At 47.3% G+C, this 27,804-nt stretch overlaps 2 protein-coding genes across 2 annotated transcripts; one reads left to right on the forward strand and one right to left on the reverse strand.

Annotated features, from left to right (window-relative positions):
• The first annotated feature begins 3,265 nt into the window (after window positions 1-3,265).
• Window positions 3,266-13,578, forward strand: LOC124670027 (cryptochrome-1-like). Its single transcript, XM_047206543.1, has 5 exons — window positions 3,266-3,972; window positions 10,227-10,445; window positions 10,620-11,326; window positions 11,430-12,241; window positions 13,239-13,578. The coding sequence occupies exons 1-5, from the start codon at window positions 3,621-3,623 to the stop codon at window positions 13,288-13,290; spliced, it is 2,142 nt and encodes a 713-aa protein (XP_047062499.1). The 5' UTR covers window positions 3,266-3,620; the 3' UTR covers window positions 13,291-13,578.
• Window positions 13,579-15,295: 1,717 nt separating this feature from the next.
• LOC124673614 (ubiquitin carboxyl-terminal hydrolase 4-like) lies at window positions 15,296-20,989 on the reverse strand. The gene is made up of 7 exons (XM_047209661.1): window positions 20,885-20,989; window positions 20,590-20,812; window positions 17,912-18,028; window positions 17,399-17,497; window positions 16,672-16,857; window positions 16,402-16,583; window positions 15,296-16,118 (listed from the first exon to the last, which is right to left on the reverse strand). Exons 2-7 carry the CDS (start codon window positions 20,710-20,712, stop codon window positions 15,719-15,721), a joined length of 1,107 nt encoding a protein of 368 aa, XP_047065617.1. The 5' UTR covers window positions 20,713-20,812; window positions 20,885-20,989; the 3' UTR covers window positions 15,296-15,718.
• Between the last annotated feature and the right edge of the window lie 6,815 nt (window positions 20,990-27,804).

Below are 27,804 nucleotides of genomic sequence, written 5' to 3' on the forward strand. Positions count from 1 at the left end.
TTTGTGTGCGCTGCAGAAATTCCGTATGAGCGAGCTAACCAATCGCACGTTTTTTTCCTAACAGGTGCGAGAAACGGGTTTGCGAGCAACCAATCACGCCCTATATATCCTCTCGTTCTCATATAGCAAACTCGGTTCCCTGGTTATCTTATCGAAAATACATGTTTGAAGTTGAGTTCAACGAAACCCAATTTATTGTGCGGGCCAAATATCCATATTTTTAGACCTCTAAAAATTTCAAATAAAACTTTTGCATGTAGAGGATGCACGTGTGTATGTACGTGCCAATTTTCATATCCAAATTCGAAATTATGCAGCCTAGGTAAAAAATCACAAGTTTTAGATGGATAGTCTAAAGGAAACTCTTCACTCCCGAAATTTTTTCAACTTAATGATAGGATAACTATATAACTTACTGGCAGAGTAAGTTTAATCGAGTTTCGTAGTAACCAGTTTGCAAAAAAACTCGCTTATTTATCTTATCATCTACAGATGAATATATTCGTTCGTTGGTCCTAGCTAGAGTGCATGCACCCATGTGAAAGGTTCACAGCTTTTTTCTTCTGCCTCTTGGAGCTAGGTTCAGTGCGCGTCTTTTGATCAACAACTTACTTTCCTACAGTGGATCAAAAGGAGAAACTAATTTACTTTCCAAACAGTGGCTCAAAAGGAGACGCAATCGGTCACACAATGATTCATTTCATGATTTAGTTGACTATTTGAAGGTGTGATGCTTACCGGTAGGCGGTAGCTAACGAAAGGTAGAGAAAAGATTTTTGAATAACTAAACTGTGTAATCGAGCTAGATACGTAAACACGACGGTGAGTGCCCGTGTCTAAATATGCTACTTCATTTGTCTCCTAATATATATTAGATGTTATGACAATCGATATATTACCCTGTTTTAAAAATAAATGTCGCAACTTTATATAAATATGATGTTTTTACAATTAAAACACGTTTAGATAGATTCGTATGTAGATGAAGTTGCTATGCTTATTTTAAATGGAGGTAGTACTTCTATATTAGTTGTAATTCTCCATCTTATCTTAAGGGGCGTCCTTTTGTTTTACCTCATTAGGCCTGCCCTTAATAAGAAAATGTATGCCATGTTTTCCATTTCAGTCCACCTCGGTAAAGGACTTGCACAGTCATGTTGTTCTTTTTTTCAATGGAGCGGGTGCACTGGTTCTAAATTTGCGGTACTTGTCATTGGTCTTGCCTCAGTGTCAAATATACCATTTTGCACGAATTATTTTTCCTTGCAAACTCGTGGAACGGGCTATTTAGCACACCTCGCCAAAGAAGATTTTTCATGTGTCAAAGAAAATACTCCAAAATATATGGCTTTAAAAAAGATAAACTAACAAACTATTCCGTGTCAAAGAAAGTAATGGACTGGCATCCTTTAATGAACATCATGTACATTCTATATTGTTATGCATCAAGACAAGTAACGATCTCAGGATAAATGATGGATCAACAATTTATCTTCATGGTTCTTTATATCTCATGTTTTGATTAAAAATGATAGTGTCGTTAGAAGATTCTAGAGCTTTTAGTTGCCACCACTCTTTATTTAGCAATGTTTTGTTTACTTCATAGAACCTATTGGTTCCTTTTTCTTCTACTACTTTTTATGAGAACTTATTTTATTGGCATAAATGCTCCTTTCATATTACATCAGATGTTGACTATGAGAAATAGAGGCATATTGGTAAACCATCCTACCTAAACTAGCTAATCGTGATAGTACTAAAAAGTGGTTGCCAAAATATTTTATCTCTCTTTCATTGAGAGGTGAGCTTCACATCATCTACTCCACCTTGGCTGACCAATAGGAATTATTTAGGGTTGGCTGATTCATAGGCCTCACTAAACAAATGGCGCATAAGGTATCCACTATGTGCATCCAAGATGATGAAAGAGGACCTCGCTGCAAATCATAGACATTTACAACTAGCACTCCTTTCTTCCACAATCACACAAAGCCACGTGAGAGAAAATTAATAATTGTGTTGTTGTCAAGATGAAGGAGAAAACATAGCAGGATGGCATTTGCGTGTGTTAGTTGTAAGATTGCTAAGGGCGAGAAGATGTATATTTTGTGACCGTCGAATGAATTCATGGTTGAGGAAGAGGATCTGGTTCGACTACATACTCTATTGGTATCAACAAGGTAGGACTCGCTATGCACCCATAGAAAAGGGGTAGGGTGCATAATAAACTAAGTCATTGGCCCATGGTGGAGGCAACCAAGCGGAGAAGAGAATTCATTGTGCCTTGTGAAGACTAGAGAGATAATTAAGTGGTGATCATCTCATAGGAGAGAAAATCTTAGTTTTGTAGCAGTAGGACCCGTATTCAAGTTAAAGTCCAGAGCAGCTGCGTAAATAATTTTTTAGACACTTTGGTTTGTGGTTTGATTGGACTTTGTAAAGCTTATAGCAATTCGAATATCCTTTCAAAACATATCACTATGCAAGGTGACCGCAGAAGCTTGTAGGCCGCATTGATCCAACAGCAGGGACGTGGCTAATAGAGGACACAATGTGTCATGATGGGGAAGACGGATGCTCGCAAGCACGATGGAAGTTCTCTTCCCACCGACTAAATCTTGGTATACATGATCCTCTAAAAAAAGGGTCCAAGCCTTAAAATTTACAACGAAGTTGGAGGTTTTTGGAGAGTCCCCTGCAAGTTGTACGGGTGGGTGACTTTTAAAGTATCTGATGGATTTTTTTTTGTCCTTCCTTGTTAAACAAGTTGTTTTTTTTTTTCTTGGAGAACATGTACTTTGACACAATCAGCAAGAGTTACTTTTACGGCTAAGGGCGAACCCATGTAGAGCTGCCCCGCTCATTTTTTTTTAGCATCAATGTAATCCATTCATGCTTGAAAAGAATTACACTGGGAAAAATCAAATTTATACTAGAATTGCGCCCACTCATCCGAATTGTCCCCGCCGAAATTTAGCTCCACCCATATTTACGGCGATATAGGCGAATCATGTATGGAATAATATGGTATCGACTTGAAAAGCTTAGGATTGGCTGTATCTCGTAGATGTGATGTCCTCCTATCACTATTAGTCCCTAAAACCATCGGAGGGTCGGATTTCGTTTGGAATCTTTGATGCACGGTTGATTTCTGGCAAATAAGATTGGCACAAACCCAAGGAATATTATCCGAGGGGGAGAGGAGAATGGTCACCAGGATAAATGGAGGAGAGGAAAAGTTAGATGAAACCCAGCCAAGCAAAGCAATACCGATATCCACAGGCCACACCATTGGACCACAAGTGCACGGCCAAAACCCGCCGCCCGCAACAACACCAGACGAAAAAACAGTCGAAAAATACTCGCAAAAATACGCAGAAAAATAGTAGGAGGAAAAAATGGCTCCTTGCAGTAGCTAAGCTCTGGCTCCTGCGTCGAAGACGCCAAAGAATCACCTAACCCAATCCAATCCAGCTGCAGCGCAGCTCCACACTGTTCCCGGGAATCTCGAGAGCCTGAGCTCCACACTGTTCATGGTCTCCCCGACGCCCTCTTGATCCGAGGACTCGGGGGTGGTTTCTTGGACGGGCGGGATAGGATAGGATTGGATTTGGCCGGCCATGTCGGTCTCCTCCTCGTCGATGTGCGGCGGGGACGCCGCCGGGATGAAGAGCGTGGTCTGGTTCCGGAGGGACCTCAGGGTGGAGGACAACCCGGCGCTGGCGGCGGCGGCTCGCACCGCCGGCGAGGTGGTGCCGGCGTACGTCTGGTCGCCGGAGGAGGACGGGCCCTACTTCCCGGGCCGCGTGTCGCGGTGGTGGCTCAGCCAGAGCCTCAAGCACCTGGAGGCCTCGCTCCAACGCCTCGGCGCCGGCAAGCTCGTCACGCGGAGGTCCCCCGACGCCGTCGTCGCGCTGCTCCAGCTCGTCCGCGACACCGGCGCCACGCACCTCTTCTTCAACCACCTCTACGGTTTGCTTGCTCCCTTTCGGTTGAAATATGCTTTGTGTTTGCTCTCCTATGCCTGTTCTCTAAACAAGAAAGAAAGCTTTTCTTCTTCTTTGTACCACCTACTAGTATGATGGCTAGCAGGATCTGACGAATTGAACAAGAGAAGGATCTGAACTTGGAAGGGGGGAGAAAAGAGGGAGAGAATTTCGTTCAGTTTCCTTTCTCATTCATCTCATGCCTTGATTCAGTTACAGCAGTTTTGAGATATACCCAACCACACACACGCAGCTGGCACGCAGGCCCACAACACACTTTGCTAAACACCCCTCCACTCTTTCGTCACCAGCCATTGAGTCCCTGGTGACGCCGCGTATGCCTAAGGCATGTTGTCCTGCGTGACAATTCCCCCTTGAGGAGCACTTGCTTGTCCCCAAGCAAGCATCTCTGGAAACTTGGATGTAATTACCTCCCAGTCTTCCCATGTAGCGTAATCTTCAGGTAATGAGGTCCATTTCAGAAGCACTTGGACAACTGCAGCATTACCTTTCTTCACCATGCGTCTGTCCAGAATCTTCTCCGGCACTGTCAGAGTCGTGTCCAAAGATGGAAAAGTGGGTAGGTCTTTGTATACTGGAGTGTAATCTGGACAAAACTCTTTCAGCTGAGAAACATGGAAAACCGGGTGTACCAAACTCCCAGGTGGTAACTGCAGTTTATAAGCCACTTTCCCTATCTTCTCCAGAATCTCATAGGGCCCAAAATATTTGTATGCCAACTTAGGATATATGCGATTAACCACGGATTTCTGCACATATGGCTGAAGTTTGAGCAATACCTTATCTCCAACTGGAAACTCCTTTTCAGTTCTGTTCCTGTCTGCTTTAAGTTTCATGCGATTGCTTGCAGCAGCTAGCTTGGCCTTGAGCACCTCTAGATGGGCAGAGCGATCTACCAACATGGCAGGGGCATCTTGATCTACCTCTATCGTTGGCATAGCGCCCAACTCTGGTTCATGCCCATATAAGGCTTTGAATGGCGACATACCAATGGAAGAGTGATTGCACGAGTTGTACCAGAATTCTGCGAGGGAGAGCCATTGCTTCCAATTCTTCGAGTTTTCTTGAATGCTACAGCGAAGGTACATTTCCAGGCTCTGGTTTACTCGTTCCGTCTGGCCATCCGTCTGCGGGTGATAAGCTGTAGTGAATTTCAACTTAGTCCCGAGTTTCTGAAACAACTGCCGCCAGAAAATGCTTGTGAAGATGGATCCACGATCAGAAACAATTGACTTAGGCATGCCGTGAAGTTTTACCACGGAATCAATGAACACTCGCGCCACTTGCGGAGCTGTAAACGGGTGTTTCATGGGCACAAAGTGCGCGTATTTGGTGAACCTATCAACAATCACCAGAATAGTATTGGCGCCTTCTGAGAGTGGTAAACCCTCCACAAAGTCAATTGTGATGTCTTTCCAAGGGCCCTCTGGCACGGGTAATGGCTGTAACAGTCCTTGGGGATGTTGGTTGAGATGTTTGGCATGTTGACACACATCACACTGCTTCACAAACGCCTGTACTGATGTCTTCATGCCTGACCACGCAAAGAGACGTTTCAGTCTTTGAAAAGTCACCTCCACTCCAGAATGTCCACCAATGGCACTAGCATGGAGAGCTGCAATCAACTTTGTCTGAAGAGCCGAATTTGCCCCCACCCAGACTCTGCCGCGATATCTTATCAAGCCATTTGTCAGCGCATACCCTTGATTATCAGGGCTGATCACTGCTAGCTCAGTAAGACGCCTTTGTGCATCCAAGTCAGTGACGTAAGTATTCAGCACTTCTTGTAGCCAGGCGGGTTTGATCTCCGTGCATGCCTGAATAGACATCAGATGACCCACCCGAGACAAGGCATCCGCTGCTAGATTTTCACTTCCTTTGCGGTATGAAATCCTGAACTGGAGACCCATTAATTTTGCCATAGCCTTACGTTGCAGAGGAGACTGCAACTGTTGATCATCCAAATAGCTAAGACTGTGATGATCTGTTCGTATGATAAACTCCCCGCGTTGCAGATACGGGCGCCAACGTTCTACTGCCATCAACAGAGCAAGAAACTCCTTATCATAGATGGACAGTTGTTGGTGAGAAGCACTGAGTGGCTTACTCAGGAAGGCAATAGGATGATGTTCCTGCATAAGAACAGCTCCAATTCCCAAGTCACATGCGTCGGTTTCCACTACAAACTGAAGCTGGAAATTTGGTAACTGTAGAACTGGTGTCTGTTGCATTGCTTGTTTAAGTGCCAAAAATGCTGCTGTAGCTGCCTCTGTCCAGAGAAATGCTTTCTTCTTCAACAGACAAGTGAGTGGCCTGGCAATAATAGCATAGTTCTTCACAAACTTTCTATAATACCCTGTAAGCCCGAGAAAACCCCTGAGTTCAGTTACAGTAGTGGGCAGTGGCCAGTTTGTCATTGCTTCAGTTTTCTTGGGATCAGTGGAGACACCAGTAGCAGATATAATGTGCCCCAAATATTCCAGACTTGTGCAGGCAAAAGAACACTTACTCTCTTTAACATACAGTTGTTGTTGCTGCAGCAGGTGAAGTACTGTAGTGAGATGTTCTACATGCTCAGCAAGAGAGTGGCTGTAGATCAGTATATCATCCATAAATACCAGCACTGACTTCCTTAAACAAGGCTCGAGAACCTCATTCATGACACACTGAAATGTTGCTGGGGCATTGCATAAGCCAAAAGGCATTACCTTAAATTGATAGTGTCCCATATGTGTTTTGAAAGCTGTTTTATGCTCATCAGCAGGTAGCATTCTAATCTGATGGTAGCCAGCTCTCAAATCCAACTTAGAGAAAATTTTTGCACCACTAAGTTCATCTAGCAATTCATCAATGATTGGCATAGGAAAAATATTTTTGACTGTGAGTTCATTGAGTCTTCTATAGTCCACACAAAATCTCCAGGACCCATCTTTTTTTTGTACAAGCAATACGGGAGATGCATAGGGAGACATACTATGCACTATGATCCCTGCCTGCAGCATTTCCTTCACTTGTCTCTCAATTTCATCTTTATGAGCAGGAGAATATCTGTAAGGCCTGCTATTGAAAGGAGTGGCATCAGGTTTCAGAGGTATGGCATGATCGTATTGCCTTTCTGGTGGTAGAGCATCTGGTGCGGCAAACACATCAGGAAATTGCTGTAGAACTGTGTGAATTTCCTCTGGAACAGATGCTGATTGGACATTCTCATCAGGTTTAACCACGGCCATTGCCCATACCTCGTTTCCTTTGTACCATTTTAATAGCTGCTCCACTGGTAGTTCTTGGATGGTTGTGTTGGTTGGTGCTGCTACTCCCTTCAACTTGATGAACTTGTTGTTATGCTGAAATGCCAGGCAATGGTTCGCCCAATCTGTCACCATTGGGCTGTGTTGCTTGAGCCAATTAATGCCAAGTATAGCATCATATGCTCCAAGCTCCAATACTCGCATGGAAGTGGTGAAAGTCTCGCCCTGACACCACCAAGTGAACTGTTCCACTCTTTTGTCGCATTGCATGAACTCTCCATTTGCCATTTTCACCGGTATGGGGTCTGTTGACTGCGCTACACAATTCACTCTAGACAGCATATTGGCATTGATGAAACAGTCACTACTGCCAGAGTCCACCAATATCAACAGAACTTGATTTCCCACCATGGCTCTCAGTTTCAAAGTTTCGGAGCCTTCAGTTCCCGACATTGCATGAATTGACAAGCTGAGTTGCTCTGCTTGGGCTATATCATGAAGCTCCATCAGATTCAGAATCTCTTCAGACAAAATTTCCGCTTGTGCCTCTGCCTCAAGTGCATGAACTTCAGCGCCTTGCTTCTTGGTGCATTTGTGAGTTGGGTCAAAAGGATCCCCACATCGGAAGCATTGGTTGTTTGCTCGCCTATACTCACGCAACTGGCGGTCTCTCCACAGGTTGTCACCGTTGACCTTCAATGTTGTTTTGGCTGCTTCATATCTAGGAATTGGGGTCTCATGACGGTACCCGCCTTGGCTCTTCTTTTCCCAAGGTTTGGTCTCTGCCAAAACTTCCTCTTGGACTCGAGCCAGTAATATGGCTCGCTCCACTGTGTCAGGTACCTGAGCTTCCACCGCTCCGCGGAGCTCTGTTTTCAGCCCTTTGATGAACTGTGCGACGAAGAATTGCTCATCATAGTGTGGATTCTGAATGGATACCTGGTAAGAGAGGGACTCAAACTGTAGTTGATACTCCTCGACCGATCCACGTTGCTTCAAGGCGAGAAACTGCTTCAGATAGCGTCGATAATCATCTGCTCCGAATTTTTCCATCACTGCTGCCATCAACATCGGCCAAGTGGTGATGTCGTGTCTCAATCGATACGCCTTGAGCCACAAAGCTGCATTACCATCCATATGCAGCGTCGCTGATACCAGCCAGAGCGCAGGATTAACGTTGAAAAGCCTGAAATAATCCAAGCACTTATCCTTCCAAATCCTGGGATTCTCACCATCAAATCGAGGAAATGACATCTTCAGGTTGTGCCGAGCATTTGCGTCTCCTGGAGCGTTTCTACCGCCACCAGCACCTCCGAAATCACCGCCACCAGCGCCACCAAGTCTACCGCCGCCAGCGCCACCTGGTCTACCGCCACCAGCGCCTCCGAAATCACCGCCACCAGCGCCACCAGGTCTACCGCCGCCAGCGCCACCTGGTCTACCGCCACCAGCGCCTCCGAAACCGCCGCCCGCATCATGATTGTTGCCTCCCAACAGCCCGTCCCCATCGCCACGCGGGGACGCCCCTGGGTGATGTGCTGATGACATGCCCGCTCCTGCCGTATCTCCCGTCCATGAGACATGAGCTTTGGTTACCTTGCCGCAGCCGGTGATGATGGCGTCGTCGGGGTCCGCATCGTCCTCCTCCGGTGAAGGTGAGCGCCCATGGAGTCGCGCCAGCGTCGCAATCGCCTCCTCGAGCCTCCTCTCCATCGCCTCGAACTGGCGTGCGTTGGCCGCCTGTGTGAGCGACCCCGCCTGGACGGACTCCGCGATGATACTCAGCTGCGCGACGAGCGACTGCTGCGTCGTGTCGACCACGGCGAGACGCCCGTGGAGCAGATCAACCGCCGAGCGAACCTCCTTGATCTCGGCCGCCGAGGTCGCAGCTGCCTCTCCCATCGCCTCCAGGACGAGCTGCGTCTGTGGAGATGGCTTCGATACCTTGGCCTTCGTCGTCGTGACTCCTCACCGGCAGATCGGGCAGATCAGCGGCGATGAACTCGAAGGAAATCGCGCCGCGTCACTGGACCGCACAGCGAATTGGGAGCACCCCCGGATCCCTTGGCTCGAATTGTGACTACTGATACCAATTGTACCACCTACTAGTATGATGGCTAGCAGGATCTGACGAATTGAACAAGAGAAGGATCTGAACTTGGAAGGGGGGAGAAAAGAGGGAGAGAATTTCGTTCAGTTTCCTTTCTCATTCATCTCATGCCTTGATTCAGTTACAGCAGTTTTGAGATATACCCAACCACACACACGCAGCTGGCACGCAGGCCCACAACACACTTTGCTAAACACCCCTCCACTCTTTCGTCACCAGCCATTGAGTCCCTGGTGACGCCGCGTATGCCTAAGGCATGTTGTCCTGCGTGACATTCTTCGCCAAGATCTCGCTTCTTGCTAAATTCTCAGCTGCTGATGATCCAAATTAACTTCAACTTAGCTTAGCTAGATGTAAAATACAAGTTAATATTTCCATAATAATTTAATAATCCAGCTACCTTTTCCTTATTTCGGCTTCCGGCTGATGTGTTCCAAGCTAAACCAGATCTGTTCTACTAAACTATCATATCGTATCTTAATTTATTGTCCTTCCCAGTATGTGGCAGTCATGCTCTTGAGAGTCTAACAAACCTCTACTGTGCATGTCAATTGTAGTAGCGATTCCCAATTTGGCCATCTGCGATTACGCTTTCCCCATTAAGTAAACTAGCTATGAACATTTCAGGAAACTACATCCTTAATTGCGAGTTTTCTGCTGCCCCCAACTAACCAATTCAATGAGGCACTAACCTTGTTTAGCTATACTCTCCAGTCTCCAGGCACTTGAGCAGTTGCACTTTCAGCTAGTCTCAGTTAACTGATTGTTCCTGACTGTAGAGACCATATGGTCTGTTCCCGTACAGAAGGCATCATGCCCTCATCTAACTCAACAATGACTGTGTCATGGCCATCTTTTCAGATCCGATCTCGCTGGTCAGGGACCACAGGCTCAAGGAGATGCTGGCTGCGGAGGGCATCGTCGTGCAATCTTTCAATGCAGATCTTCTGTATGATCCATGGGAGGTCAACGATGATGAAGGCAATCCGTTCAACATGTTCATGCCGTTCTGGAATAGGTGCCTGAGTATGCCGTATGATCCCCCAGCACCACTGCTGCCCCCTAAGAAGATCAACTCAGGTGATTGCCCGATTTTCAAACGCTATGGTTTATTAATAGTTAAGAACATAAAGTCTAGAAATCTTATGTTCGGTCTTCTTTATTTCTATCATAATATTTTGATTATGACAAGAACTGCATCACCAATTGATATTGGAATGTACTCACTGATTCACTGGCAAAAAAAATCAACAGGTGACTTATCGATGTGCCCATCGGATGATCTGATCTTCGAGGATGACTCCGAGAGGGGAAGCAATGCGCTTCTCGCACGAGCATGGTCACCAGGCTGGCAGAACGCCGATAAGGCGCTAACTGCCTTCCTGAATGGCCCTTTGTTTGACTACTCGGTGAACCGCAAGAAAGCAGATAGCGCAAACACCTCCCTCCTATCACCTTACCTGCATTTTGGTGAGCTGAGTGTGCGCAAGGTCTTCCACCTTGTTCGAATGAAGCAACTCGTATGGAGCAACGAGGGAAACCACGCAGCTGAGGAGAGCTGCACCCTGTTCCTCCGTTCCATTGGTCTCCGGGAGTACTCACGGTATCTTTGCTTCAACCATCCGTGCAGCCATGAGAAGCCCCTCCTTGCCCACCTCAGATTCTTCCCCTGGATCGTTAATGAGTGCACCTTCAAGTTTTGGCGCCAGGGAAGGACTGGTTACCCTCTTGTTGATGCTGGCATGAGGGAGCTGTGGGCGACAGGGTGGTTACATGATCGTATACGTGTGGTGGTGTCAAGCTTTTTCGTCAAGGTCCTTCAACTACCATGGCGATGGGGGATGAAGTACTTTTGGGACACTTTACTGGATGCTGATCTTGAGAGTGACGCACTAGGTTGGCAGTACATCTCTGGCTCTCTCCCTGATAGCCGAGAGCTCGACCACATTGACAACCCTCAGGTACGTGCAACTATTAATTTCTATAGAAAAAGAGACTATTCAGTGATGAAAAATAGTACTGAATACTGATGTTTTCCCTTGTGAATCTATCATACATTATCAGTTCGAAGGCTACAAGTTCGATCCACATGGAGAATATGTCCGACGGTGGCTTCCTGAACTTGCAAGGCTGCCAACAGAATGGATACACCACCCGTGGGATGCACCTGCGTCTGTACTGCAAGCTGCAGGAGTTGAGTTAGGCTCCAACTATCCTCTCCCCATTGTTGAGCTAGATGCAGCCAAAGTCAGGCTACAAGAAGCCCTATCAGAAATGTGGCAGCTGGAGGCAGCATCGAGGGCCGCAATGGACACTGGGATGGAGGAGGGCCTTGGCGACTCCTCGGATGTGCCACTAATCGAATTTCCCCAAGATTTACAGATGGAGGTTCACTGGGAACCAGCCAGGGTAACGGCCAATGTGCCCACAACTGCACAGAGACGCCAGGATCAGATGGTGCCTACCATGACAGCTTCACTGAACAGGGTTGAAACAGAAGTTTCTGCTGATTTAGGGAATAGCCAGGATAGTAGGGCAGAGGTACCATCCCGCATGCATTTTGAGCAACGAACTGAGGGGCAGGAAATGATCCGTAGCACGGGAAATGCTGTTAGAACCAATGGCATTCATCATCACAATAACTTTCAGCAACCGCAGCACCGTATGAGAAACGTTTTCACGACATCTGTGTCAGAAGCGTCAAGTAGCTGGACCGGGCGAGAAGGTGGTGTGGTCCCAGTTTGGTCGCCTCCTGCAGCATCAGGCCATTCTGAAACTTATGCAGCTGATGAAGATGATGTTTCTAGTAGGAGTTATTTGGATAGGCATCCTCAGTCGCACCTGATGATGAACTGGAGTCAGCTATCACAGTCATTGTAAGTCACACACACAGTAACTCATTTTTCTCAGTGAACTGCATTGATGTTGCCATGGCATTGCAATTTAGTTAATTTTCAGGATACCGTCGAAGATTAAATTAGTAGTACCTGATGCTAATAAAGTATATCCCTGGAAAAAGGAACACTAAAAAGTATCTTCAAAAAAAGGATGTTTTATCTGTGAAGCAGTATATGCCTAAAATCGTGCAATCATGCCTACAGACACGATCAATATGCATTTCAAATTTGGTGTCGACCAAAGGTTCTTAAAGCTAAGGAATATAGCCACTAGACCGCCTAGATTAGATCATTATAAAATTTCACTTCCTAAATCAATTGAAATAGGAGACATCATACTTCTTACTTCAGCTTGTGCAAGACCCCTTTTCGTGTTCATAGTATTGGTGGATCTGGAACTTGACAGTTTCTTCTTTTGTACAATTTTTTCAATGCTTAGATCTTATGTTTTGTTTGGTTTGTGTGCAAATCTGCAAATTGTTTGGAAATGTCCAACATTTGGATTCTGTTTGGATGGTTGTGCCAATGTTTTGGCATGAGCATACCCCTTTGCCCTTTCTGACTGCTGGCTCTTGCCAACCTTGCCCAAAGTTTAGGCAACGAAAGCAATGCCACCCAGATTTTTGGTAGCATGTACTGGGGTACCAACCAAACAAACCATTATATGTTTTTTTAGGGAAGGCAACAAACCATTCTATGTTGTTCGAGTACACACCACATATGGATTGACACTACATAAATCCCTTGGATGCCGTTTCAGTATCTGGCAGTGAGTTAGTCATCTGCCTTCAGTTGTTCGGTTGTTCCTTAGCCAACATGATGTTCTCACTATAATGTAACACTGTTGCTGCAACATTGCTGCTTTGCCGTCTGCTATATTGTTACAAACATGCATGGTTCTTATATCCTTGTATGATCTGATTTTTTTTTTCGAGAATGATGATCTGATTGATATATGATGAATTTTGAATTGCAGGACAACAGGCAGGGATGTGGAAAATTCAGTGCAGCCAAATTTCATTGGTTAGGGTTTTCCCAGCGTGGGAATTCATATGTAAATTGCCCAACCCTACTGCGCTCGTGTATAGTCTGAGGAGCGTGCAAGGCAGGCATCTTTGGATCTTCCTGAACTTGGACGTGATAATAGTTGTGTAAATCTAATCCTCTAGAACCTATGGCTGTGTGTTATAGCTTTGTTAGAATTTGCCAAAAAGGATCTGTATTATGGATCACACAATGAGGGTTTTGTAGGGGGCTGATACATGACTATAACTGTAAATCCCCTGTGTGATTGGCGATCTTTGGTTACTCTACTCTGTCAGTTGCATTACTGAAATGGTTTTGTATATGTTGACCTGACCTTCTACAGCTGCAAGACGCGGATTATTTTTGCACGCACCAGTTTTCATGATGTCAAGCTCCAAAGCGGTAAGAGTACCATGATGACATGTGATGAGAGCATCTCTAGTAGAGCCCGAAAAAACGCAAACTGAAAACGCCGAGTTCAGTGCACCGAAAACGCAAGTTCTGTCGAAATTCGCAGTGGCGCGGAATAGAAACCGTATAATGGAACTGAACTCAGGAATTCGAAATGGCGCGGGTAAAATTTAGCGATGATCATAGTTCTAGATGACATAGATGCTCCGATTGAGCGTACATACGTACATAGTTCTTGAAATTAAAAACTTAATTACTGGTACACCGGCAAGCGCAATCTAGCTAAGCAAAATGCGGCCTATATGACCTATGGCGCGCGGCGGTGCCGGTGCTGGCGGAGATGGTCGGCGGTGTGGAAGATCTTCACGCGTCGTCCTTGTCAAGCTCGACTATTTCGAGCTTGACGCGGCGGACGCGGGCTTCCCGGCGGGCCGCCTTGTACTCCCTGACCTAGCGGACGGCGTCGGCTTCCTCCCGGCGGAAGCGGCTGCCGAGCCTCCGCGTCGGCCCGATCGCCTTCGCCCGAGCGAGGACGGCCTCCTCCTCGTCGCTGCCGTGGACGTAGTCCCCGGCGGAGATGGTCGGCGAGCGCGCGGGGATGAGGTCGACCTCCTCCTCGCTCTCCGCCACGGGCAGCCGCGGTGCGCGGCTCGACTGGCCGGAGGAGGAGCCCTCGCCGGCGGGGCCGTAGCGAGCGAGCGAGCTTCCCTGGGGGGCGTGAGCCCCCAGTTCGTCCACCGGCGAGTGCTCCTCTTCCGAGCGCCCTCGCTCTTGTTCCACTTCCGCCGCTCCGCGTCGGTGCGGAAGACAGGCGGATGCGGCGGTGAGTCGCCGCCGCCCAATCCCGCGGCACGGCCGCCGGATCCTCCACGGGAAGCCATCGCGGGGCGGCGGGCTTCGGATCGGTTGCTCGTGCTACGTGGATTGCTTGTCGGAGCTGGCGACTAGCGGCGGCGGAGGGAGAGGAACGGCGGAAGGGAGTAGGGTTTGCGAACCGAACTCCCCTCCGCGAACTCTTTTAATACGGGGCGTCCGCTCGATTTCTCGGGCCCCTGAACTTCGTTTACGGGCCGGCCCATGTATTCGGGCGCTGATCTGCGCGCGTTTCGCCCGAACCCGCAAATCCACCGGAAAAATTCAGTTCCGGCGGAATTTACGGTAGAGATGCTCTGAAGACAGGTGGGCGATGAATACATACGGTCGAGACACAACACACAAGCATCAGTGAGGAGGCTACTAGATCAATATTCTCCACTAAATATTTCTACCTTTGGAATTTGGAAGTTAGGACCGCTGGAAGCCTGGAACTAGCCTGGTGCTGTATCCAGTTAGCTGTGTGCTGCAGAAACAAGTGTGGCGTTCATACTGTCTGACAGGGATGCCATGTCGTTTGTTTTTCCTGCAGAAGGCTGTACTAGCCTCTCAAGCATTGCGAGTACCTCTCAAGTATTGCAAGTATTTACTTTTATCTTAGCGGCAAGTTACTTAATGAAACAAAGGTAGATTTCCTATGATTTTACTTTTGCCTCCAGCGGGCCAATCAATGGGGCAATACATAAGATATCATGGACTCAAAGCAAACTGTAACTATCCACGAAATCAAACATCGTCTAGACAAGTTCAGAATAAACATTCAACACAATTCTAAGTGAGCATATCATTCCCAGGCCCCTCCCATGTAGGCATTGCTACTACATCAGAAGTTAAGAACTAGGAAATGGCTACATCTGTATCAAAAATTCAAAGCTAGAATAAAATATACAGAAGCCAATTATCAATGTTACATTCTTTGGTTGGGGCATACTCGATGGCTTGCGCCTTATTTCAAGGATGGGAGCAAAGTTCCAATTTCCGCTGTACACTAAAACCACCAAAAATCTGGCCTCCTCAGGTTCATACTCAAGTCTCTGAGATCAACAATTTTCCATGGAGGTAATGAAATAGCTGTGTACATACAACAGTTGAACTCGCATGCTCCAAAGAAAAAGAAGAGGAAGAGGGAAGGCGAAGAAAATCAACCTAACTCTTCCCACCAAGGCCCTCGTAAAACAAGATGTATCCATGATCTGTGTTGCCTGAGTACTCGTGCGAGGAACCGAAGAATGTTTGCAGGGTCGACTCTTCAACCATCTCCACGTTTTCATCATCGAAGAACAACCAGTGGTTGTGGCTTTTAACAAGGCTGACGTAATGGCCATGGTTGGGACCGCTCCCAACATGGACAACGACAGCAAAGAGAGAGTACTCAGTATCTACATCATCAGATGTACTACCTATCTTCAGCTCCATGGGGAATACAACCCGATATGAAAGCTTCTTATACCGGCCAAGCTGCTCAATATACTTAAAGCGCTTTAGGTGGATCACCAATATTTGGGGAGCCTTCTTGATCTTCATTCTCTTCTGTGCTTCTTGCAAACTGGAACAATCAAGTTCAGTAAATTAAGTTAAGCTGATGTTTCCTCCCATGGTAGCTACGAAATTCTTCTTTTCTGTTTCTGTTAAACTAGGTTTTCACACGGATGAAGGAAAAGAGTCATCTCAGGCCTTTATGATGTAGCCCACATATACCAGAAAAAAGCATACTCGAGGAATAAAATGGTAGAAACACAAATCGATATATCAAAGCAAGCCATATTACCATAAGTCATGCCTCCATTCTGCCGATAAGAAAAGCAGTAGAAAAGAAATATAGTATATACCTGCAGCATTTGTCACAGAAGAATTTGTCCTCAGCATTTAAAGTCTCTGTGGAGCTGAAATTTTTCAGGCAGCTTGTAATGGAACTATTCTGCTCAATGTCAACACTCAGATCAAAAAATGTTTCGTCCCTCGCAGTTACTGTCTCACATCTCAAGCATCTAGTTTCATTGGTCAGTATGCCCTGTGTAGGTTGTCATAAGTACATAAAGATAACAAATATATTGGATGCTGAAGGGAGGTATACATAATTTCTGGGTTGATTCAGTCACCTGAAAATTCTTATGGACCAAGGTAACCGGTGGCTCTTTCTTAACTCCATTGGCCAGAGGGTGAACTACACCATTTGGAACTTTTTCAGGAGATGAGGACTGGGGTGATTCCTTCGCAGCACTAGACTCTTTCTCCAGAATATCAACAAGCTCATTCAACAGAAAATTTAAGAACTCATGTGCATCCTACAGAACAATCGTGGACAAATATGTTACTCAAGTGAGCAGCCAGGATATTATCAGGTTTTGTGCAAAACTGGAGGGGTTTTTTAGACTAATGCAAAATTGGAAGTTAGCCACAAAGAGAAGGCTATGAATCAATTCTATCTAGTTTATCACCTTGCCTACACATGTGTCTTAAGGTTGATCCATCGAATTCATTCCAAAATATTGCTTGGTTATGTATTCTTCAATACTACCAAATGTCAGGTTCGAAGATTTTTTCTAAGAAACTGTTTTGGAAGCTAGCACGGTTACACTAAAGCAACACAGCAGATAAATGCATGGACATGAGAGGACAAACACTACTACACTCTATGAAATGGCTGAAGTTGCTGTCACGAAATAACAAAAATTATTATACAGAAACTGCTCTCACTTGGATACAATAACTGGTTTTAACACTGAATATATATTACAAAGGTTGCCTTATGTTGCATCAATCAGGTCACAGTGAGGATATCATGGCTCAACCAAAAACATGTACTGTTATGATGTGTCAAGTTACCTGGTGCATGTAGCTTCGAAACAACTCGTTCTGTTTCTTCACTCTTTGGACAAAACGTTTTGGAGCAATAACACCTGTCTTTTTCTTGGATTGGCTTACCTACATGATATATTATAAGCTAGCATTTCTTTAGTGAAATATAACAAACTGTCATTAATTTATTACCAACGGAAATATCCTGCTATATATTCATGTTACATAAACATTGCGGTAAAACTAACATTGATGTGCGGGGATTCAGTGTAATAATGAAGTAATGGCTAAGACACCCTGCGATGTTTGATTTACAACTTCATAGGAAGGATCTTAGCCCCTATAGGTGTTCATTACTCCAAGGAACACAGTCAAGTAACTAGAGAGCGGGAAGCCAAAATAAGCAATATAGATTGCATAAGACTGAATATGCAGATTCAATTTTCAAACTTTCATTCATTCCAAGTCAAAGTCGTTGCATGCTCAAACACAACTACATATCAGATACTAATAGGTCAAATTATCTCTTTCCAACTTTACCTGCATGAAAAGATCCGCCAAGCAAGTCAAAAGATTTTCCTCTGCATCTCCAGGATTTTTATTGTTCGTATAATACTCCAGTAATTGTTCCCTGAATGGAGTGCAAAAATAAAGTGCCTGAAACAAAAGTATAGGAAGGTTTATGTAAACAATGCACTTACAGATGTGTTAGAACAATCAACTGCACAGGCATGACAAACAAATTCATGTGATAAGAGCAGGACATAATAAACCATCTATCACAAAAAGAAACAGAACTAAACCAGGCTTTGGTATGTCATAAGAAAGATAACATTATTAGATTATAATTTACAAACAGTTCAAACCTACCTGAAAAGCTAAAGTAACACATTGTCAAAGTTGATCCTAGCCAGACACCATTACATTTAAATTACAGCATTCTGCACTAACAGCATCATGGATACGCGGCTCATGCTAAGCTGGTATATGTATGAATAGACGAATATACAAAAGAAATTTCTTTCCAAGCACGAAAAAGCATTAAACAAGACTAGTTTTACTCCTGGATCTACTCTATGTCATGGAGAATGGGGATAATAATAGATGAAAAAATATAGTCCAGCCTACCTCACACCTGCAATATCAGAAGTACCTATCTATTTTATGCTGAACATGGCTAGAAAATTCTCCAGTGATGAAAAGTGACTTTAAGTGTATTCATGGTGGAATAGCAGTATATAAACAAAAGGCAAGTGCACCTCATTGCTGAACAACAGGACTGCTAGGCGTGTCACATATAATAAAAATTGGAATAATAATCTGCGGCCTAGAGAAACATCTCTTGTGCGAAGTTAAAACTAAATGTAGATAGCTAATTCTTGCAATAGTGTACCATGGTATAACAGGCCCTCGCCATTTCAGGGAGTCAACCGATATTTACTACACATGACACTAAATTATTGCAATATATTCTATCATGATACAACACAGCTTCACCAGTTTATTGTGCCCTCTGTTTCCTACGATACAGTACATGATATAAGACAATAACAGGCCCTCTCTGTATCAATGGGCTGGTGGCGGAGCTTGAAAGAAATATCAGGACGGGCCAACTAAAAGAGATCACAGATTTTTTTTTTGGTTGACTAGGAATTTTGGGAAATTTGAGTGAAAAAAATCATGCTATCAAATCACCAACAAAATTTTAGGAGAAAGGAAAAAAAATGCACCTGCTAGCCTAGCGATACAGGATCTTTTCAACTGACCAACAAAGCTACCTATTACTAGTTATTGAGAAAAAAAAAATTGGAGAAAGAAAAAAAATCACCTGCTAGCCTAGAGTAGCTACCTAGAAAAACCAATGAAGCGGTCAGAGCTACATGCTGTTCTCTTGTCTATTTTCCTTCTTACTTATTGGGCTTCTCCCCATTACCCAGGAGCTCTCAGTGCTGTTGCCAGTCTCTAGTCTGGGTCACCGCTGCTCGCCCTGTTTGCATGGTGGCTACCCTGGGCTTGCTAATGCTATTAGATTGGGCCAGCGATTCATGGTATACAGCGTATTTCTGTGAAAATCCTGGGTGGGCCACAGCCCAGTTCGACCCTAACGTAGCTCCGCCAGTGCTGGCCGCTATTTACTTCACAAGACAGTGAACTAGTGCAATATCATCTCAAACTACAATACGGCTTCAATAGTTCACTAGTCTGCCATTTCTTAGTTAATAATTACAATGCAAAACAGCACGATTAGAAATTTCAATGACAGACAAAATGACAAACCTTGAATTATATAACACAAACATTCTGAAGTGCATAAACAGCCGCGAACATTATAAAATGAGTTGTGGTTTCTGTTTTCACTGCCAACTCCTAAGGACACAATGTTTTCACTCAGGGAGAACCATAAAATATATTTTTGTCTTTGTACAATCGCTGGTTTCAGCCGGCGGATGCAACATCTAGTGACCGAAATGAACTAAAATGAAAAACAAATGAACCAAAATGGAAAACTGAGAGAGGTACATATCGCTTGACTAGATACTCAAAACTTTCTTCCAGAATGACAGAGCTGGTGTTGGTGACCTGAGCTCTATTAGGAGTTTTGGAGTACAAAATAGACAGGTTATCGGGGCGAATCATCGAATTGGAAATGACAGACAAACAAGTTGATGCTCCGAATTTGAACAAATAAAGAGGCATAATGACAGACCGCTAAATTACAGTTAATCTTGCTGCGAGGCTTTAATCGTTCAGAAAAAGTCTTTAAGATAAACTGATAAAGGCATCAATTTCCAATATTAAGCTGCCATGTCTAAATTTATTGTGCAACAAGCATATTAATATACTACAAAACAAATGTTTGATTAGGTAGATGTTGGAAGTATCGATGTATCATATGCAAGGGAACGTGACAGTGTGATCCTAACCAAACATCTAACCTGCATAACGAAAAATGCATCCATGTGTTGCATAGCTCAGAACAGTTTGTATAATTGCATCATATGTATGCCACAGTATACCAACACAACCTTGAATCTAGTGGGCATTCTACTATATACAAACATAACAAAGAGCATATTCACGTCAACCGCAAGCAAACAAAGGTGTCTCTAAGGCTAGCAAGCATGCCACCTAATCGAACCACTTACATATGTACACTTTGCAGATAACAGCATGCAAGGCGCAACAAACTACATGTTTCCGGGACAGGGTATGCAGACCTGTAGTACACTGTTGCAGTAACAGGTGTTGCCGAAGTTCTCGAGTCCGAAGTATCGCTCGCCTTCCGGGAACTGGTCGCCGAGTGCCTTCTCGAGCTTGGAGCCGCTGGCTCCCATGACCATCCACCGGTCCCACCACCCGGTGGCGGCTCCGGTGAGGTACCGGAAACCCGACCCGAGCCCGGAGCGGCTCCTCTCGGCCGCCGAGGAGGCCAGGGCGGATCTAGATGGTGCCCGCGCCCAAAATTTTAGTATGGGTTAAGTAATCAGCGGATGGAAGGAAGCTCGTGCGTACCTCAAGAACCGATGTTCCGATGTGCGGGCGGGGTAGAGTCAGCAGGGACGGGATGAGGCAGAACGGGGGAGGCGATGGCGGCGAAGCGCGTGAGAGGCGAAGGGGTTTGGGGCGTGAGGTGTCGGCGGCGACGGCGACGCTAAGCTCCGGCCGGGGGGGCAAGCTCTAGGGCACGGCGGCGGTGGCGTATCGGAGAGATTGTGGAGACTGGTTGGGTTTGGATTGGAGCTTGGGTAGGTCAGAGCGTGAGAGCAGCGTGGGAGAGGACTGGATCGGGGAAGAAGAAGAGGAAAGGTACGGGATGGTGGTGGAGAGAAAAAGTCCGGCTGCGGGATGTGTTTGGATGGCTCGGATCGGTCGCTGCCATCATTGGTGGTAGATGAGGGGCGTGCACAAACACCATAGATTTGACCCTACACCCGAGTATATACATCCTCAAACAAGTGTATTTCTAGTTATTTGTCTTAAGTTGAAGTTTTAAAAATTGATCAGCTTTATAATTACGATTAATAACAACATATGCATGTTATTTTTCGATAAAGGGAATATATTAATATCAAAAGATACCAATTACACTCAGCCTCTGCAACAACGCACCAGTCTAATGGCAGTACGGATGCACACAGCTAAAAAGGAGAAAAGAAAACTAAGAAATAAAAGTCCCGCCACAGTACTCAGGCCCAAAGAACAGCAGTACATCCACCACCAAGACAACACCTGAAATACAGACTCCAAAAGCGACACCTCCAAAAAGGGAACAAAGGCACCAGCGCCATCGTTGTCCGATCAAAGATCTTAGGTTTTCACCCTGAAGATAGTCCCCGCTCTCAAAACAATGCCTCCAACAAGGTCATTGCCAGGCACAACCAGTTCAGGCCAGACCTTGGGTTTTCACCCTGAAAGGTAGGACTCTGAACTTCACATGTGTTGTCGCCCCCACTTTCATACCACTGTTGCGAATCCCGGAACACCAAGCAAGCTCCTCAACATCGCGAAGACTTTAACCTTCTTTAGCTAATCCCCCAATCCCGCCTTCATGATATTCTCTGCTTCTGACTTCACCATGGACCAAAAGTCTATTGATGCCAACACAGAACAGAGCTTCATGCCGCTCCCTCCGGAACCAAACGGTCGGAATAAAAGCATGGGTGCGTGTGAGCGAATACCACCCAATCATGTGAACTCCAGGCAAAAGATGCACTGTTACATTCGCGAATACCACCCAATCATGTGAACTCCAGGCAAAAGATGCACTGTTACATTCGCTGTCGAAGCCTTCCGGAACTCATCACTCCGGCTAGATGAAGAAAGATCGGCATCCGGAACGTCTTCATCTTCGCGAAAAAAGAACCCTAGGACCACCACCATGGAAGCCGGAACGGCCGGCCCCCACGCCGCCGCCATGGCTGGGAACCACGGTCCATCTTCCTCCTCCAACCCGGCCGGTGGAGGCCAGCAGCCATCGGGATAGCGACTACGCACGCCCACGACACGGAGACGGCCGGCTGCTTCCCGCCAGGAAAGCCTGGCCGAGCCTCAATGCCGCCGCCTCGCGACCATGTACCTTGCCACCGCTGCCCGATCCCGCTGCCGCCCTTCCTCCCCGCCAAGATCCGCCACACCACCGCTTCCCCGCCATGATCCGGGTGATGTATCCAAAGCCACCACCACCAGACCCGCCGCCCACCTTCGCCGCCCATGAAGGACCTCGCCTGTCGTCGTGGTGAACGAGCAGATGCCATAGGATGGCTTAAGTTGGGGCCGAATGGACGTATGAGGATTCGGGGGAGGGTTTGCGATTAGATGGGAAGAACTTCCGGATGCTCTCCTCAAGAACACAACCAAAGGCAGGTATGCAAGAAGAGAGACAAGAGGAAGAACTCTTTACTAGATCGCTAGCTTCGTTGATCTCAACATGGTTACAAGTTTTTCAGTACACAGATCTCTCTACGGTCTCGCTACGTGCCCGTGAAGAAGGGCTGCCCCCTCTCCTTATATAGGGGAGAGGGTGGCTTACAAGGCAAGAAACCCTAATGGCATCTTTGACTGGACAAACTACTTTACAAAGCTACTTTAATCATAGCCGACACCGGATTCCTCTTTAATCAGGGGCGCTGACGTCCTCCGGCTTCTTTGACCGTCACTCTTCTCTTTATCGTCAGCCCTTCGTCAAAAGCTACTTTGCTTAGCTCATCTTTGTCTTCTAGCTCGGGAGAGAATCTTTGACCGGTCCCGCCGACAAGCCCTTCCTTCCGGTGGCCCGGCACCTTTTCTACTCGGTTCCGGTATCCCCTTATGAGGATACCGGCTTAGCCTGTTCAGCCAAACGCCTATCTTAGACTCCGGTATGAATATCTAACCGGTATCCTGATGGCTCAAACCATCCGGCTTGGCATGCCTTTGGCATACCGGGGGTCATCCCCCCAACATTAGTCCCCGAAGCTGGTATAGTCTGACGGATCCTATCCAACAGACCATGCCAGGTTCTTATGTCTGTGATACCGGTTTGATTCATCCGGCTGTCACGCTCGGATCCCGGCATCTTTGCCCGGATCCTCCTCATCTTTTCTTTGCAAGTCATACCTCGGTATCTTATCTTCCGGTATCTTAACCATTAAACGCTTCCTCGGCGAAGTCGAGAATATCTCGGCCCCACGCCCGACGGAGACATGCGCACCGTGATCGACGCGCCGTTGTCGCTTGTCATTTCGCTTCGACTCCCGCGCGCTCATTTAATGCACCGCAGCGGATCCCACTAGCCGTTCCAGCATCTCTGTGTGCCCCCGTGTGGCCTTATGTTTTTTCGCGTGTATCCCTTCGACACGTGGCGGCCCATGGTGCAAACCGCCTTGGGCCGCGAGGCGAACCGCCGCGGCCCAGCGGTTTCCAGCCCACTTCCCTCCTTCTTTATAAGCGCAACCGCCGTTCCTCTTTCATCTTCTTCGCATTCTCCACTTCCCCGCGCGCGAGTTCATCGCCTCCGTGCCTTTGCCATTCTCCGTCGCCGCCGCTTGTTCGAGCCCGTCGCCCGGCGAACTTACTTCCTTCGTTCCGCCGGACCTCGCCGCGCAGAGATCCTTTGCTGCAACTTCACCGCGCCCGCAGCATTTGTGTTTCCTCAAGCTGTTCTTCGCCTCGCCGTCGCCGGACTTCCTCGCCGGCCCCAGGCTCGCCGCTCCTACCGCGCCGGATGCTTCCGCGCCGGTCTTTATTCCTCCTCCTGAGGCCACGCCGACACCGCCGCCCAGCCAAGGATCTTCCGTGGCCAAGCAGCCGGTGCCGTCCAAGACCCCCAAGATCACCACTTATCTAAAGCCCGGGCTTCCCGCGGCAAGGCCGTGGAGGGCGGCACCTCTCGGTGGTTCGTGAGATGTGGTGCCGCACGTCAGCCCCGCCGCGCTCGCCGCACAGACAAGCCCACCGGCCTCCTAGGTCGGATCGTTGAACCGAAGCGCGCGGGCAAGGACCTGGGGCATCTCCTCCCCTATGCCCGGAGTGGAACGAGGCGGATATCTCTCGCCTCAACCCGCGGCCTCGGGGAAGGACCGCCTTCCTCGCGCCGGATCCCGCCGGGGCTCGGTCCACGAAGAACACTTCACGCGTGTTAAACGCGCCGTGAAAGAGTTCGACAGTTGCTTGGTACGATGCTACCAACAATGTGGTGGTAAGTTCTCGCTAAACCTCTTTCATAATTTCTGTTGATGCCGGTTTCCTTCTCTTTCCAGATCTTATCTATTCTCCCAGTCCCCGAGTTTTGTGGTGAGAGCGCAGCTCTTGGCGCAAAACTTTAACTTAAACCTTAGCGTGAAACCGGCACTGCCAGTCCCCGAGTTTCGGGTTAAGAACCTTGTTCTCTAGCGTAAAACTTAGCTCAAAAACTTAGCGCAAAACCGGCACTGCCAGTCCCCGAGTTTCGGGTTAAGAACCTTGTTCTTAGCGCAAAACTTAGCTAAAAACTTAGCGCAAAACCGGCACTCGCCGCTCCCGAGTTTCGGGTTAAGAACTTTGTTTTCTTTCTCACAACTACTTTCCTTTGAACAGAGCACTGCTGACACCCGGAAGCAACTCTTCTTGGAGCTTTTGTGGGAGCATCGGGAGCTTGCTGAGGCTCATAGCCACTGCCAAGGTTCGTTTCTTTTTCCCTCCGGCATCTTTTCTCCGGAATGTTTCTTTCCTTGATATTTATGCACTTTCTGTTTAACAGCTTGTTCCGAAGCTAGCCTCGAGGCCCCGAAGGCCCAGGTTGCCAAGCTTCAAGGTACCATTCTTTCTTTTTCTCGCCGACCTTTCCTTTTTTCATTCGATTTAGTGTTTCTTGCTAAGACTTTTCTTTCCGGTACCTAGGCGAGAAGGAGCAGCTTCTCAAGGAGCACAACGAGCGCCGGAGGCCCGAAGACCGCCTTGGGGAGCTCAAGGAGCAGGCCATACAAGCCGCGCTTCAAGATGAGCAAGCTTTGAAGGATGCCCGGGTTGCAGCACGGAGGCCGGTCGGCGGAGGTTGTGGAGGACTCCACGAACGCCAACACCGTCTTGACGGCAGAACCGGAGGAGGAAAGGAAGGCGCGGAAAGCAGCGGAGCGCCTTATTGATACCATGACCACCGATCACCGGGAGTACGATCGGTTGGTTATGAAAATAGATGCGCTAGCTCTCCGTAAGTCTTGCCTTGTCCCTCCTTTTGTCTACAAGCTTTTTTCCTTTTGAAGATATATCTTTGTTCCTTTCTTTTCCGACATACTCTTTTCCGGTGTCTTGTGTTTATGTTTTTTCTTTCTTCCTGTAGAGCACTTTCCGGAATCCCGTGCCTATGCCGTGAAGAAGGTGAGGGAGGATCGGATTGCGCGGGAGTTTCCCAACATGGATGCGCACCGGGACGGGTACGACTATCTTGTCGCCCTCTCGCCGCGGGTTCAACATATGCGCCGCGTCGACCGGCTCCTTGTCGACCCGCCAACCGCCGCCATCCGCATCTTCAAGGTGTTATGGCCTCGAGGAGGAGCTGCCGGAGAACATGACGCTCACCGCCGACCGGCTCAAAGATGCCGGCACCGGATCCGCGAGTGGCAATGCTCGCGGCTCGTGCCGGAGCCGACACGGCGCCGCGCTCCGCGTGCTCATGGTACCCCGCTCTTGACCTCGGACGCTCTTCGTGGCGTGCGCGCGGATGCTCCCACGGACACGCACCCGCGCTCATCGCGAAGCGGCAGGACCGTGCATACCGGCTTGCTGAGTATGCCGAGGTCCGCACCTTCATCCCACCCCCTCCCGGTGTCAAAGACTACCTCGCCGATGAGGAAGAAGAAGACGAGGGAGATGAAGGTGAAGCCGCCGGGACGTGCCGCCGAAGCTCCCGAGCCGGCGCCGGGTCCTCCCGAAGATGCCGGGCCGGTGACGCTCCACCCGACGCCCCGCTGCCCGATGACCTCTTATCAACTATTTGCCCGAGACTTATCCGTTTGCCCCGCTTGCCTTAAAAACAATGTTTGTTAAATTTCGCCTCCGAATGCCGGGGTCTATGATGTAAAACTTAAGTTTGCTTGTGGTTGTGGTACAACATTTTCTCGCTCGTAGGTTATACCGGTAGCTAATTATCTTGAGTTTGCTTTAGCACATTTGCTTTTGGTTTTGCTTTTTATCCCGTACCGCAAAGATTTCCCAATTGTTTCCGCATCCAATTTGATGCATACTTGGTTCTTTTGCCTTGGCTCGCCCGCCTTCTCCGGGCATTCTTTGGCGTATGAGCACAAGGTTCTTTCACCAAACAAACATCTCTTTGAACTTAGAAATAACTTTGAAATTTTTGCAAAAACCGGTTTGGCCGGGTTAGTTAAATTTTTCGTGATTGTTCTTTCCTCGCTCTCCTCTCCGCAGCTCATGTGCTTATCCCCTACCGGTTTATCTTGCTTGCCATGAAGCCGGTTTATGACAGACAGTACAGAGTCGAAGACTCCGGTAGGATTTAGCTACACTACTAAACCGGAAAGAAAACATTCAATAAGCAACCGTAAACCGAAAAATAGACAAGTTACATGCAACTTAAGTTGGGGTAGTCCCCGAGACTCATTTGGGGTTCCGACATCTTTTATTCATAGCATATAAGGTACAAAAAGGAACTTCTTACACCACCACTTCAAGAGTAGAAAGGACGCAACTGAGCTATGTTCCATGGACGCTTGCTCTCCTCTCCGACTTGTCCGCCTTTCCTTTTTTCCACTCCCGTGCATCAATTAGGTAGTATGCATCATTGTGAAGCACCTTGCTTACAATGAAGGGACCTTCCCAAGGTGGCAAGAGCTTATGCCGGCCTTCTGCTGCGCCGCACTAGGCGAAGCACAAGATCTCCTTCCCGAAAACTCTTGGATTGACTTTCCTGGTCATGATAGCGTCTTAGGTTTTGCCGATAAATGGCTCGTTCTTGCCAACGCTAGCTCTCTTGCTTCTTCTAGCAAGTCCACATCATTTTCTCCGGCCTCTTTGACCTCTTGCTCGAGATAGAGTCAGTACTCTTGGTGAGTCATGGATGATGTCGGTTGGTATCACCGCTTCGCTCCATAAACCATGAAGAAGGGAGTGTATCCGGTAGACCGGTTTGGGGTTGTTCTTATGCTCCACAACACTGATGGTATCTCATCAAGCCAACACCCCGGTGCTCTTTCCACTGCGTCAATGAGTCTGGGTTTGATACCGGAGAGTACTAAAGCATTCATTCTTTCCACTTGGCCGTTGCCTTGTGGGTGTGCCACTGAGCACAAATCCAACCGGATATTCTTATCCTCACGTAACCTTTTGAACTCCCCTTGAGCAAAGTTGGTTCCATTGTCGTTGATGATGTCGTGCGGGTATCCATACCGCAAGATGATATCCTTCAAGAATTTCACAGCTCGTATGCCCATCACACTTTGCGATAGGTTTTACTTCTA

This window comes from Lolium rigidum, chromosome 7 (assembly GCF_022539505.1).
Source record: "Lolium rigidum isolate FL_2022 chromosome 7, APGP_CSIRO_Lrig_0.1, whole genome shotgun sequence".
NCBI lineage: Eukaryota > Viridiplantae > Streptophyta > Magnoliopsida > Poales > Poaceae > Lolium > Lolium rigidum.